Source organism: Centroberyx gerrardi, unplaced genomic scaffold (genome assembly GCF_048128805.1).
Source record: "Centroberyx gerrardi isolate f3 unplaced genomic scaffold, fCenGer3.hap1.cur.20231027 Scaffold_82, whole genome shotgun sequence".
Classification (NCBI taxonomy): domain Eukaryota; kingdom Metazoa; phylum Chordata; class Actinopteri; order Beryciformes; family Berycidae; genus Centroberyx; species Centroberyx gerrardi.
Window position 1 is genome coordinate 37,374 of NW_027605218.1, and position 15,000 is coordinate 52,373.

General features: G+C 42.6%; 1 protein-coding gene across 1 annotated transcript in view; it reads right to left on the reverse strand.

Annotated features, from left to right (window-relative positions):
- Positions 1–15,000, reverse strand: part of ehd4 (EH-domain containing 4) — a 47,609-nt gene that overhangs the window by 9,401 nt on the left and 23,208 nt on the right. Inside the window, 3 exon segments of the mRNA XM_078282344.1 lie at positions 2,443–2,554; positions 2,972–3,105; positions 3,649–3,815. Coding sequence (XP_078138470.1) covers positions 2,443–2,554; positions 2,972–3,105; positions 3,649–3,815 — 413 coding nt within the window.

A 15,000-nucleotide genomic window follows, 5' to 3' on the forward strand; every position in this document is an offset into this window, starting at 1 on the left:
TATCTTTCTTTCATTTTACATACAATATGTATTTTTGGTGTCTTATGTGAAGCACACTGTGTATGAAATATGCTATATCAATAAAGTTTGCCCTGCCTAATACTAATACCCAAGGGTGAGGAAAGACGACAGGAAAAAGGAGTGATGAGGTGAGAGGAGGAACGGGAGAACGAAAGTAAGGTCAGAAGGTAGACTATGGTGCTGCTGATGGATGGAGGGAGGAGGAGGGAGGAGGAGGAGGAGGAGGAGGAAGAGGTTGACTTAGCGTGTTAAGGAGGAAGGAATGTCCGAACTGCCCCTCGGCATTATGGGAGGTGGAAGGAAGGAAGGGAGGGGAAAAAGGAGGGAGGTCATACAGTGTGTCAGGGCAAAGTGCCAGAGGACAGCGATGCCATTCATCAATACCGGGGGGGGGGGGGGGGGCAAGGTGTCTGCTTCTAAAAACAGATTTCCTATTTTTAAGACATTTGAGAATCAGAAGGCACCCGCCAAACATTTAGCCTCCATCTCTCACTCTCTCCTAATAGTTTCTGTTTGTTTAAAGACTGTTTTTTGGTGCATTTTCTGCCATTTTTAGGGAGTTGAAAGTGGAAAGAGAGAGACAGGACAGACTGAGAGAGAGAGAGAGAGAGAGAGAGAGAGAGCAAGGGGGATGACATACAGAGAGAGAGAGAGAGAGGGATGACATGCAACGCTGTTCAGCAGCTGACTGGGAAGTCCCGGACGTCGGACTTTCCCAGCAGCACATGAACGCAGCATGATAGTTATATGGCTAAAAAATTATGCATGTCCTCCATTATTAAGAAGAGATGAGGAGAGGTCAGCCAGGTCAGTCAGGGGTTTAGGGCATGCTGGGTAACGTCATATGTGTGTGTGTGTGTGTGTGCGTGTGTGTGTGTGTGTGTGTGTGTAGGAGCTGCCAGATTCCTGTTTGTCTGGCTGGCTAGGGAAACACTTTAGTAGAGATAAGAACCACTCTCTGCTTTGCGTGTGTGTGTGTGCGTGTGTGTGTGTGCGTGTGCGTGTACGTGTGTGTGTGTGTGTGTGTGTGTGTGTGTGTGTGTGTATGATAGAGAGACAGAAATAGAGACATAGAAGCAGAGAAAACAAGCTTGACAGACAGACAAAGACAGAGATAAATACCTTGTTTGATAAAAATGACAAATATTGACCATAACATTGTGTTTGGTTCTGTTGGTAATTAAAAGTCAGTCCAGGTGGTTTTTCCACTCGGTCTGTTTCCCAGGAGACTTCTCAACAACAGAACAGAAACGCAGCGAGGAGCCGAACTCTGAAGTCACGACTTATCAGATCTGCTGATCCGTCAAGGACAAGAAGGAAGGGAAGGAAGTTTCAGAATGGAAAACAGCCATCAATCTGCTGCTGCTGCTGCTGCTGTGAATGGAAACCATGAAGGAATGGAAGTTTCCCTCCAGGAAGCGGTTCTCCTCAGGAACAACTCAGAGAGGACGAACTGCCCACTTCAAAACCCCTGAGACAGAGAGGGACCTGCAGGACCTGCAGCCCAAACATCTCAAACAAACCAGAATTTATCAGCCAAAGCCTCGCAGAGCATCACTCCCTCCGCCGCTCAGACATTTGATGAGGAAAACCCAGAATTCACAGCGTGTTGAACCCATAATGCACTTCCTGGTCGGATCCTGTTGCAGCTCCAGGTTTCCAGGTTTGGTTTGGAAACGTAATGAGAAACCTTCCATGAGGAACTATAGGCCTTCATGGGGGTTCATGAACATGACACTTCTTCCTTTCACAGCAGTTTTGAGATTTAATTTAGTCTTAGCATCAGCGTTTTGACGAAAACAGCCTTTAAATTTAGTGAGATATTAGTGATGGCATGTTGATGGCAATTCAGTATTTACTGACTAAAATGGCCGATGATTTCACTAAAGTAAAATAATGACATTGTTGTCTGTGAAAAAACTTCAACATGTCAACATTAGCGCAAATTACATTTACAACACTTGAACATTTTCCTGTTTTTCTGTTTTTGAACGATACACTCTTATAACATTAGAACCAGTTAGTGAAACAAGTTGCAGCAGTATCTGGTTGGAAAGAAAGCCTGAAGCGTCTCGTCCTCCCGGCACCTGACCGGACACCCTGGGTCCCGCTGTGGTCCTGATGTGAAATTCCAAGATTTTTCCACAACTTTCCATAACTAAATTCACCTAAAAAACATATTCCTTCCACATCTAATGCAATAAATGTACAAAACAGGTTGGAAAGTACATTCTGCTATATTCCTGGAAAGTGACCCGTTTGTAAAATTCCCTGATATTCCCTGACTTCCCCAGGGAATAAATCAAATTCCCTGACTTTCCCTTTCTGGAATACACCTCTCAGATTTGATCATCCTCCTCCTCCTCCTCCTCCTCCTCCTCCTCCTCCTCCTCCTCCTCCTCCTCCTCCTCCTCCTCTCACCTTGGCCAGCCTGGCTCTCTTGATGAGGTCGTTCAGTTTGCGGAGCGCCGCGTTCCTCGGTAAACCCTGGATGTCTCTGAACAGATCCTGAGACTCCGCCTCAAACAGACGCCTGGAGGAGGAAGAGGAGGAGGAGGGAGAGGAAGAGGAGGAGGAAGAGGAAGAGGAGGAAGAGGAGGGAGAGGAAGAGGGGGAGGAGGAAGAGGAGGAGGGGAGGAGGAGGAAGAGGAAGATGATATGCATGAATATGAATGAATATACAAACAGGTGAATGAATCAATGGGAATTGGACAGGTAAATGAATGAATGAATGTGTAAATGAATGGGTGAATGGATGAATGAATGAATGAATGAATGGCTAAATGACTGAATGGGTAAATGGACGAAAGAATGAATGAATGAATGACCGAATTAACGAAACGAACGAACGAACGAACGAACAAATGAACAAACGAACCAACGAATGAATGAATGAATGAATGAATAGGTAAATGAATGAATGAATGGATGAATGCATGACTGAACTGACCTGTTCTCGCCGTTCTGCAGCGGTTTGGCCCAGAAGGAGCCCAGATAAACTCTCACCACCTCCGGAGTGTTGATCACCTTCCCCAGAGACCACATGAGGGCGCCGTACACCCGCATCAGCTGCTGGGTGTCCACCTGGGGGGGGGGGGGGGGGGGGGGGGGACGAGGAGGAGGAGGAGGAGGAGGAAGAGGGAGAGGAAGAGGAGGGATTTAGGCTGATGCCGCTCAAAAATCAGCTCAAAATCAAGGCTTTGGAAAGTCGACATTTTGGAGATACAAGGTTTTTCTCCCGACAGCGACGTATTGATGATTAACGGTGCTACATGTATAATTTTACCATCAATAAATCATTACCACAATGATAGTGGTGATGATATATTATTTAATAGTAGATTACTGGAAATAGATGAATAGATTAATTTTGAGTAAAATTACCGTAAACAAACAAGACCAGAATACGCTGCTTTCAAGTTAGCGATCAAAAAGAACCCAGCAGTGCCTGATGCGTACTCTAAGTGAATATCATGTATAATTTGGGGAATATTAAACATTGAGTTTTGCTTTCATGCCAGAGATCATTTTGTCAGATTAAGTGTTGTATTTGTCAAGCGGTGGAGAAACTCTTCATATCATCATCATCATCATCATCATCATCATCCTCATCCTCCTCCCGCCCACCTGGTCCGCCTTGTTGAGGACGACTCGGATCTTGTCGTCTTGTCCCTTAAAAGCTCTGATGGCCTCGGAGAACTCGTCAGAAATGTCCAGCTTGTGAGCGTCGAACAGCAGGATGATCCGGTCGACTCGCTCTCCGAACCAACGCAGAACCTCCGAGAAGTCGTAACCTGCGGCGAGAGATGACATCATCAGGATTATTATTACACATTGAACTTAAGAACTTAAAGGAGAATCCTGGGCCATGTTCAAACCTTGCACCTCCCAACGGTGTGAAAAGTTTGGCAACGGCTTTTTGAGGTGCGTTTGATTCCGTTCGGGGTGATTCTGCATTTTCATTGGCTACGTACAAACGTGTCACACGGACGCACAAACACTTTGCAACAGGATGTTCAACGCGCTGCCTTTTCCTTTCAAACCTCCTGTTTGCTGGTGTTGGGGCGACTGAACGCACCCCGGTGTCATTTGGAGTTGCAGCCCATTGTCTGCTTCTAGTTTACATTTTCATTTTGCAATGCATGCTGTATGTAATTAGATGTTTTGGGTTTCGTTTGACAGATTTTGTCTTACACAATCAAGCAACGATGCATTTTGCGACATGCAAACTGCGTCGTTTGCTCCTTGGTTTTTATGGCCGACAATTATTATGTAGCCGTTCAATAAAAGTGTCGATCTAAGTAATCCTGGTGAGTGCTGGAGTACTAATAATTGATGAGGTGGTGTTTCATTAGCCAGAAATGGGAGTTAACAGGGTGAGATTAAGGCTCTTTCACATGCACAAAATGAAAGCTTTATTAGGATTTATGAAAGGGAAACTTGCGTGACGGAAAGCACACGCAGTTTTATGACAGACTCAGTTTTTATAAATCAGATTATTTTTGCTGTACCTCTTTTCCTCTCTTGTACGTACGTAACCTTTCAGTGTGAAATCCACACAGTTTTATAAACGACACTCTGTCATTTTGGAACGAACCTCTTCAGATATCGCTTTCAGCTCAGATGGGAATGAACGGGACGACGACAGAGGAGAACACTGTGGGGACGTGTGTGTGTGTGTGTGTGTGTGAAGCGCTGTGGCGGAGCACCCAGCCTGTGGCGGTCGCTGGTCTGGGTGTGGTTCCTCTGACTGGGTGACGCTCAGCGCTGCACTGGGAAACTCACTGGAAACTAAACAGAGGCAACGCTCTTAAAGTTAAACAAGACAAAATGCTTCCTATAATGCCTCAATTTTGGTTTAATTCTTGGTTTGATTCTTATTTATAATGCTAGTGCTATTTGCTGCTGCAGCGATCCAAATTCCCCACAGAGATCATTAAAGTTTCACCCAATTTTTTAAGATCTTCTTACAAGCTGTTTGGCTGCAGTGGAAAAAAAACTTTATTGCCATTTTTTGACTGTCTGTGTAAGATGCTGAGGAAGTTAAGTATCACAGAAAAATACAGCTGGTACTATGAGTAGGGTTCAACCGAAATAGGTTTTTGAAAGCTGATACCAATACTGATAATATTGTACTGAACCTGTGTGTATTGATATTCAATATCTTTAAATTTGACAATTTTCATGCCAGAAAATTGGCATTATTCAGTGTTTCTCACAGAAGTTTACTGTTATCATGGTGGAAAAGCCTCTGAAACAGCAGTCATACCATGGGACAGTAAAACTCCCATTAAAATCAAGGTACACAGTAGTACAACAATAACGCATATTCATCCAAAATTATGTGGAATCGGACCAAAACGTCTCATTAGAATGAATTCAGGTTAAGAATTTATTCTTTTGATCATCAATTACACTATAAAAATGCTATCAATCAAACTGCATCATACTGGAAGTGGATGATACAGTATATACAATTTTTTATAAAAAGTCAATATCAGCCTCTTGTATCGGTCTAATCCTTTTTACATACTGCTGGGAAAACTGTCCGCTTTAAATGAGTCTCATGTTTATCTGGATCTTAAAGGGGAGGAGTGCCGTCTTTAAAAGTCACCTTTAAAATGCAGAGTTTACACTACACACAGCCAGCAGTGAGGAATGACTGAACATACAACACTATAGATCTGAACCAGTCCACCTCAACACAAACAAACCCTATGGACAAAACACAAGTGACACAAACACACCCTGGGTAAACATTTTACCATCCAGTGGCTTTATTCCAGTGTATTAACAAATGGAAAAGCATTGTAGGTACAACCAGTTACCTACAGCTCAAAACTGTGATCACAGTGTCTGATTTCATTGAGTACTTACGCAGTATTACTGTGTAGCCTACTCGCAATACTTTAATCACAGTTTGTCTTTAGTCTCTATTCTAATAACTGAAAATGGACGTACAGATATCGGCTACAGACTGCCCATATGAACCTGTAGATATTAAACATGCCAATGGAGAGTTCGTTCGACTTCCATAATCCGAATCACGTCACGTGTTTTGTTTTGAAAGGTATCTGACAATCAGTAAATATGTTATATTACACCAGTGCAATCCTTGTGTTTTGTGTTTACTAGTGTAATTATACAGTTTTCAAATAAACTGTTTTGGTGGATTTTTGGAGACAAAATTTTTCGTTTGCTGAGGCGCTGTCCATGGTGTTGAAAGGTGCAGTCACTAGGTGTGCTGAGCGCTGAAATAATTGAGTATGAACGTGCGGTACACTTAAAGGGGGGGTATCCTTGGATGTGGCAATTCTTAGTATTTCTGGTGATTTTGGTACTTGGAGGTGTGAAGTAATCACAGTAAAAAAATAGAATCATGTTACTGTGCCGTTTCCCCACAGTCACTAACTATAAAACACGCCCCCTTGTACAAGCCAGTCAGATTTTGCTCCAGTTTCTATGTAGACACTGGACTGTCTGAAATCGACCAATCAGCGCTAAGAGGAGGGCGGGCCTTCCAGAATGGCCAGCCAATCAGAGCAGTAGCTCATTAGCATAAGAAGCTGCTTATGTAAAACAACCTGTTTTCTTGTAGGTGGGAAACAAACACTGGGAAGTGAATACCTAAAGCTATAACTAAACGATTTTTACTGAAAAAAACTTCACAGATGTATTTTATAGACACCAGGTAATTATATAAAATTGCTGAAAAAGCAAATGATACCCCTCCTTTAAGGGTCCCGGTTTGGGGGTTTGAAAATGTGGTCACCCTGAGTCATACAGTAGGTTATATAGAGTCCAGTGTTACAGTGGAACAGTATCAGAGTCAGCAGACAGCAGACTGCAGACCGCCTCACTGTTTTCCATCCGGTTTTCCCCTGACCACCACATGTAACATGGAGGATCTACTGTCCACACTCATAACATCGCCATGAGGCAGAGCCTGCGGCACCACAGACAGACAGCACACCTCTGGGTGTTTGTGGACATAACACACACACACACACACACACACACACACACACACCACCAGCACAGGGTAAATGAACATTTAGAGGAAAATAGGCAATCACAAAGAAAAGTAAGACTGTCAACTCTATCCCTTCTAGGGGTTGCTGTAGATTTGTTTTCAGCAGGTGTGTGTGTGTGTGTGTGTGTATGTAGGGTGGAGTTACTGAGTGTATAATATCAGCAGTCAGGTCATATGACAGGACAGCTGTTGCCAGTTTTGTCTCCTACACTTTTAACAATACAGGCTCTGAATAGTCCCAGAAGAGGATTCTTTAGGGCCAGAGCAAAACCCCTTTAGAAAGGTTCTCTAGAGACAAATGATTGTATACAGGACCTTTGTGGTGCGCTTTAAGAACGCATGAAATCTCCAAATCAGCAGAATCAAGAGAACTTTTTAAGAACCACACTGGGTTCTCTACTCTCTACTGATTTACCAGGTTTTTATTTTAACAAATCAGAGATGACCTAGATGAAGAACCCTTCTTTCTGGGTGTCAGGCCTGTAAACTCCACTCCGTCCTGCTGTGGAAAAGCAGCGACTGAGCAGGTTTTCCACCCTAGGATCCTCCCTTCATGAATAAATGATGGAAGTGTGTGTGTGTGTGTGTGTGTGTGTGTGTGTCAGTGCTGAGAGCAGGAAGCAGTCTGGGCGGAGTCTGCCGGCTTCAGGTTACCTGCAGGTTCAGGTGTTTGGCTCGGCATCAGCAGTAAACACAGAAACCTGTCTGATCCACAGCCAGAGAACACAGAAACCCCTGGCAGTGTTCTTTATTCAGTAACAGTAATGTAAGGGATTACTAAAGACTCGAGTCCCATATGCCCATATGAACCTGTAGATATTAAACACACCCAATGGAGAGTTTGTTCGATTTTCATAATCCGAAATCAGCTCAAACATCATCAAATAAATGTCAATTTTAATTGCTTGAGACTTGACTTGATGCATGAAGAGAAGACTTGAGACTTGACTTGACTTGGGTTCTGGTGACTTGGGACTTGACTGACATGTACTTTGATGACTTGAAAAGGTTTCTAAAGTCTTGACTTGAGATCTTGTGTTTGTGTAAATGACTTAGATTGAAAGTGATGAGATTTGTTCCAGCAGACGACTGAATTTAAATTCTGTTTTCTGAATTTGTATGGAATGATTGAATTTATTGAAGTTGAAACTGATTATAGAAATCAAACTCATGATGCTCTTACCAAGTTTATATCCTATTAAAACCATATTGCATTGAAAAGTCCTTGATATTTAGTTTGGATATTTAGTTGAGGGAGAGACGCAGACTTTCAGCAGCTGGAAGTTTTCCCATTACTTTGAATTGATCTCAGAGAAAAACAAGGAGCCGCTGCTGCCAGCGAAACGCAAAGTAATGGAACGAGGAATGGAACTAATTACTGCTGCTGTTGAGGAATTAACAAAGTAATGTGATTACTTTTGAAATGAGGAATAAGTAAAGAGTAATTTATTACATTTTCCAAGTAACATTTTCCGGCAACACTGCTCACTGGGAGAAATAGATTTAGCAGAGCGCTGTGCTTCTGCTGCCGCGGTGTTTTATAAAGGAATTCCTCTGGTCCCTGGTGCTTCTCTGCAGCCTTCCTGACCTTGCAGCGTCGGTTATTACAGGCCGACTGATTGCTTCACATATTCCATTTCCTTCTTTAAAGGGAAATGCCACAGGTCCAACAATAATGCTTCCTCTGCAGCGCTGCGATCGCTGTCAGCAATGTATTTATGTCTCTGCCAACTGTGAGCAGAGTTCAACACCAGCAGATTAATCTGGTGAGGAACGGTTATGTGTTAGAGTATTACAACTTTCATTTAACCTTTATGTAACCAGGTAGCTGAATAGATTAAAACTCTCCTTCGGGGAGACAAGGCCAAGAAAGCAGCATGAAGTCAAACAGAAAAGTTGTAAACAACAAACTAAAATGTACAGAAGCAAAATACAGTCAAAGTCACGCAACAGATTTTCTATCGAAGAACTCCAATAGGAAGCAGTCCAGGATCAAATGGATCAAACCTATCGAAGTCAAAGACAGATCCTGATTCTGACACACCCTTCATTATCAGTTAAAACTCACCAAGAGAGCAGCGCAGGTCCCATATTCTACTGTCCAGAGTTTTATTTTGTGTCTTTCTGTCCATTCAAAGCTGTGTGTGTGGTGTCATGAACCAAAAACACTCTCAATCCATTTCTCCACGTTCATTTTCCAGCATCTCTCTGAGCCTTACCAAGAACAGGCCGTTTCTGTCGCCGTGTCTTTAAGGCTCATTAATATTAACGACCCTCCGTTCCGATCGGCTGACCGTTTCGAGAGCGAAACGTGAGACGCCGCGGCCCGGCGGCTACAGGTAGGGAAAACTCTCCGGTAATAAACGATGACGACCGCTCGACCGCTTTGAAAAAAACACTTTGTTAGTCTATTATTTCTTACAGAAATGATAATGAGCGAACCTTTGTGACGCCACAAAGTTACGGAAGTCCAAACGGCTCGTTTAGAGGCTCGCTTTTCTAATATGGATTGTGTGGATTTAGTTTTGATGCTTTCACCATGTTTAGATAGACCATCCAACTCCTTTATCATCACAGAGGAGAGGGAGTCCTGCTTTACACCAGATGGGACCTTTAAATCAGTTTTGTGTAAATCCGTGCCCAACTTTTTGAGATATCCTGCTAACAGACGGAGAGACGGACGAACACACAGACGCAGGTGAAAACATTTCCTCCTCGGCGGAGATAATAATAAATCCACCACATGCAGCAACACCTGGCTCGCAAGGCAAAACCAAGATGACGCATCTGAACCAGCTTCTGTCATTCACTCTTCTGTATTCTTATATATTTCCCTGTGTATCATTCATCATATATCATGCTGTTTCCATGTTCTACTGTAGAGAGAGAGAGAGAGAGAGAGAGAGAGAGATAGAGAGAGAGAGAGAGAGAGAGAGAGATAGAGAGAGAGAGAGAGAGAGAGAGAGAGAGAGAGTGACAGTACGGTGCGGTGATGTCATGTTGTTCACAGCAGGTCACTGAGGTTGTTACTGGATCGGGACAGGAGGATGAAGAACCAGACAGCAGACTGGGCGAGGCCTGATCGGAGTGGGCGGGGCTGGGTCATGGTGGGCGGGGCCGGGTCAGGGTGGGCGGGGCTGGGTCATGGTGGGCGGGGCCGGGTCAGGGTGGGCGTGGCATGCTCTGAGTGGGCGGGACCAGGGAGCACAGAGCCAAGAGCAGAAGGGAGGGATTTTGGCTTCCAGCCCAGCAGGACGACTTGACGGTCAAATTTAGGCATTTAGCTAATGATGTCATCAGACTGACTCACTGTAATAATAATAATAATAATAATAATAATAATAATAATATAATGCAGAGTTTTTAAATCCAATAAGAACAAGGAACCTAGTAATGAACAGAACAAAATAGAATAGAATAGAACAGAACAAAATACAACAGAGCAGAACTCTATTCAGACCATCAGACTCTATTCAAACCATCAGACTCTATTCAGACCATCAGACTCTATTCAAACTATCAGACTCTATTCAAACCATCAGACTCTATTCAGACCATCAGACTCTATTCAAACTATCAGACTCTATTTAGACCATCAGACTCTATTCAAACCATCAGACTCTATTCAGACCATCAGACTCTATTCAAACTATCAGACTCTATTCAAACCATCAGACTCTATTTAGACCATCAGACTCTATTCAAACCATCAGACTCTATTCAAACCATCAGACTCTATTCAGGCCATCAAACTCTATTCAGGCCATCAGACTCTATTCAAACCATCAGACTCTATTCAAACCATCAGACTCTATTCAAACCATCAGACTCTATTCAGGCCATCAGACTCTATTCAGACCATCAGACTCTATTCAAACCATCAGACTCTATTCAAACCATCAGACTCTATTCAGACCATCAGACTCTATTCAAACCATCAGACTCTATTCAAACCATCAGACTCTATTCAAACCATCAGACTCTATTCAGACCATCAGACTCTATTCAGACCATCAGACTCTATTTAGACCATCAGACTCTATTCAAACCATCAGACTCTATTCAAACATCAGACTCTATTCAAACCATCAGACTCTATTCAAACCATCAGACTCTATTCAGACCATCAGACTCTATTTAGACCATCAGACTCTATTCAAACCATCAGACTCTATTCAGACCACCAGACTCTATTCAAATCAACAGACTCTATTTAGACCATCAGACTCTATTCAGACCATCAGACTCTATTCAAACCTTCAGACTCTATTCAGACCATCAGACTCTATTCAAACCATCAGACTCTATTCAAATCATCAGACTCTATTCAGACCATCAGACTCTATTCAGACCATCAGACTCTATTCAGACCATCAGACTCTATTCAGACCATCAGACTCTATTCAGGCCATCAGACTCTATTCAGGCCATCAGACTCTATTCAAACCATCAGACTCTATTCAGGCCATCAGACTCTATTCAGACCATCAGACTCTATTCAGACCATCAGACTCTATTCAGGTCATCAGACTCTATTCAAACCATCAGACTCTATTCAAACCATCAGACTCTATTCAGACCATCAGACTCTATTCAAACCATCAGACTCTATTCAGACCATCAGACTCTATTCAAACCATCAGACTCTATTCAAACCATCAGACTCTATTCAGACCATCAGACTCTATTCAAACCATCAGACTCTATTCAGGCCATCAGACTCTATTCAAACCACCAGACTCTATTCAAACCACGAAGACTCTATTCAAACCATCAGACTCTATTCAGGCCATCAAACTCTATTCATGCCATCAGACTCTATTCAAACCATCAGACTCTATTCAGGCCATCAGACTCTATTCAGACCATCAGACTCTATTCAAACCATCAGACTCTATTCAAATCATCAGACTCTATTCAGGCCATCAGACTCTATTCAGACCATCAGACTCTATTCAAATCATCAGTCTCTACTCAGGTCATCAGACTCTATTCAGACATCAGACTCTATTCAAACCATCAGACTCTATTCAAACCATCAGACTCTATTCAAACTATCAGACTCTATTCAAACCATCAGACTCTATTCAAACCATCAGACTCTATTCAGACCATCAGACTCTATTGACACCACGCCTGTTGATGACAGTTTGGAAGCAGATCTGTCTGAACATTTCTGGCTGAAGCCAAGTGGGCAAGAACCAGCTCCACCCAGCCAGAGGACTACAGCCAACAGCTCAGCAACACATACATGTAGCCTAGTTCAGTGCTTCTACAAAACACACATGTAGTTCAGTACTTACATAGAACACACATGTAGTTCAGTACTTACATAAAACATACATGTAGTTCAGTACTTTAACAAAACACACATGTACTTCAGTACTTTAACAAAACACACATGTACTTCAATGCTTCCAAAAATATACATGTAGTTCAGTACTTCTACAAAACGGACCTTTTTCAACGCTTCTAAAAACATACATGTAGTTAAAAAAACATACATGTAGTTTAGTACTTACATGAAGCCTTGTTCAATGCTTCGACAAAACATGCATGCTGTCCAATGCTTCCATAAAATGTACATGTATTTCAACAAAACATATATGTGCTGTAGTTCTGCGCTGCGACGCATCATACATGTAGTTTAACACTTCTACAAAACATGTCGTTTGACACTTTTACCACTTGTACACATGTGATTCAACATGTCTACAAGAACATACATGTCGTTCAACAATGACAAACATACATGTAGTTCAAAACTTCTACAAAACAGCAGTGTGGTCCAAAGCTTCTACAGAACATACATGTAGTTTACCACTACTACAAAACACGTGTTTTGGTGCCTCTACGAAACATACATGTGGTTTAACACTTGTACACGACTACACGTGACTCAACATGTCTACATGCCCGTCCTGTAACATTTAGAATTGATTTTAAGGTCCTCCTCCTTATAGACAAAGCCCTTAATGGGCTAGGACCAAGCTACATTGCTAACTCCCTTGTTCACTACCTGCCTTCAAGAACCCTGCGATCATCTGCTGCCGGTTTATTGGAGGTTCCCAGCAACAGCCGAAAGAAAACCTTTGTCAGTTACGCCCCAAAGCTATGGAACACACTACCTATAGATATCAGGGAAGCCAGCTCGCTAAATATTTTTAAAAGAAAGCTAAAAACGTATCTCTTCACTTTAGCCTTTAACTAGCTATGACTTTCCTGATACAGGCCTTAAATTTTTTTTTTTTTTTTTTTTTTTTTTTTCTCACTTTGCTTCGCACTTATGCACTGCTGCACTTCTTTTAAAATTTGTATTTTACTTGATTTTATGCATCCTATGTACTCTATTTTTTAACTTTATTTTTATTATTATTTTACAGTGGATTTTATTTTCCATCTTATGTTATGCATTCCTCATATTTTTACTATTGTTATTCAGTGGGTTTTATTTTCCATCTTATGTTATGCTCATTCTATGTCTGTTTTCATGTGAAGATGCATTTTATGTATTCTATTCTCCTCTTATCTTATTCTCACTATCATTATCAAGTTTTATGTGAAGCACTCGGTGCATGTAACTTCTCTGTTGTAAAGCACTTTGAGCTGCATTTCTTGTATGAAAGGTGCTATACAAATAAAGTTTATTATTACAGAACATACATGTAGTTCAACACAGTGAAAAGGCATACATGTACGAGTGCTTCGCTGAAATGTAGTTGAGGAGTCTGGAGTGAGCGGCACCCGGACTGATAAACTGTGACTTATTGCATTTAAAAACAGTCCGGACCTGTTGGAGTGCGGTAGCTGTGATCTCACTGAAACCTCGTCAGTTGTTCGGTGTTTCACCAGATGTGAAGCTGCCGGCGGCTCGGCCCGGCCGGCCTGACGTCAGGCTGAGGCTGGTGAGTCACAGTTGGCCTGGTTCATGTCTTCGGGAGGAATGCAGCCTCAGCTGAGCACGGCTAAGCGCTTCCAGATGGGGGGAACGCCCGTCCGTCCGTCCCTTCCTACCGCCCTCCATCCCTCCATCCCGCCCTCTAATCCTCCATCCCTCCGTCTGCCCGTCCAATTTAGCCTTTTAACCGATGCTCTCGTCCAGAATGACTTACAAGAGAGTGCAAGAGAGGTAGAATTCAGCATTTTTTTTATCCTGTAATGGCAAATACCTGAGGGTGCGATCACAGCTACAGTTGGTTTTCTTTGAATATGAGCATCGGTCCAGACTTCATTTTGTTCTGCTAGGCTTTTCAAACATGAGGAACCGCATCCGTCTGCTTCTACCCATAATGGGGTGGTTTCCTGTAGTTGGTTGGATTAATGAACCGCACCGCAGTTCTCTTGTTAGAGGACTGAGACTCTTGGTGCCGTAATTTGGTGCCACCAGAGTTCAAAGGTCATTGTTCTCACCTGGACAATCGAACTGAACTAAAGGAGGAAACACTGCAGAGTTCAGATAAACTTGGTATGAATGCTCCCTTAGAAAAAAGTGCTAGAGAGTAAGATGTTAAGAACTCTGAGAAATCTATCCATGTAGCACGAACTGCAGCCCCACTGGACTTCCTTAAAGTAATTGTAGACACATCAGTGCTTGCCCCCTTTCATGTAGTATGATTTCTGAAATTATTGTTGTTGCTTTTCATGGTGATTCTAACTTTTGTCACAGATCATTCCTTGGTAATACATCCACCCTTCCCGTTCCTAATGCTCTAGTTCCTTAAGAAAATTCTATGTGAAAAAGCAGCTACCGCCAAGCTGACAATTCCCTTTTACACGTGGTTTCATAATCTATGCTCTCTATGGTCTTTGGTGAATTTGTTCCCCCATCCAACACAATGTGCCGTAAGTCTACATCCCCTCAGCCACTACAACAGATGGACGTTCCTCTTCATTCCCTACTGGACTGAGGCTTCTGTCTGCCTTCTGGCAACAACTTCAGGATGAGT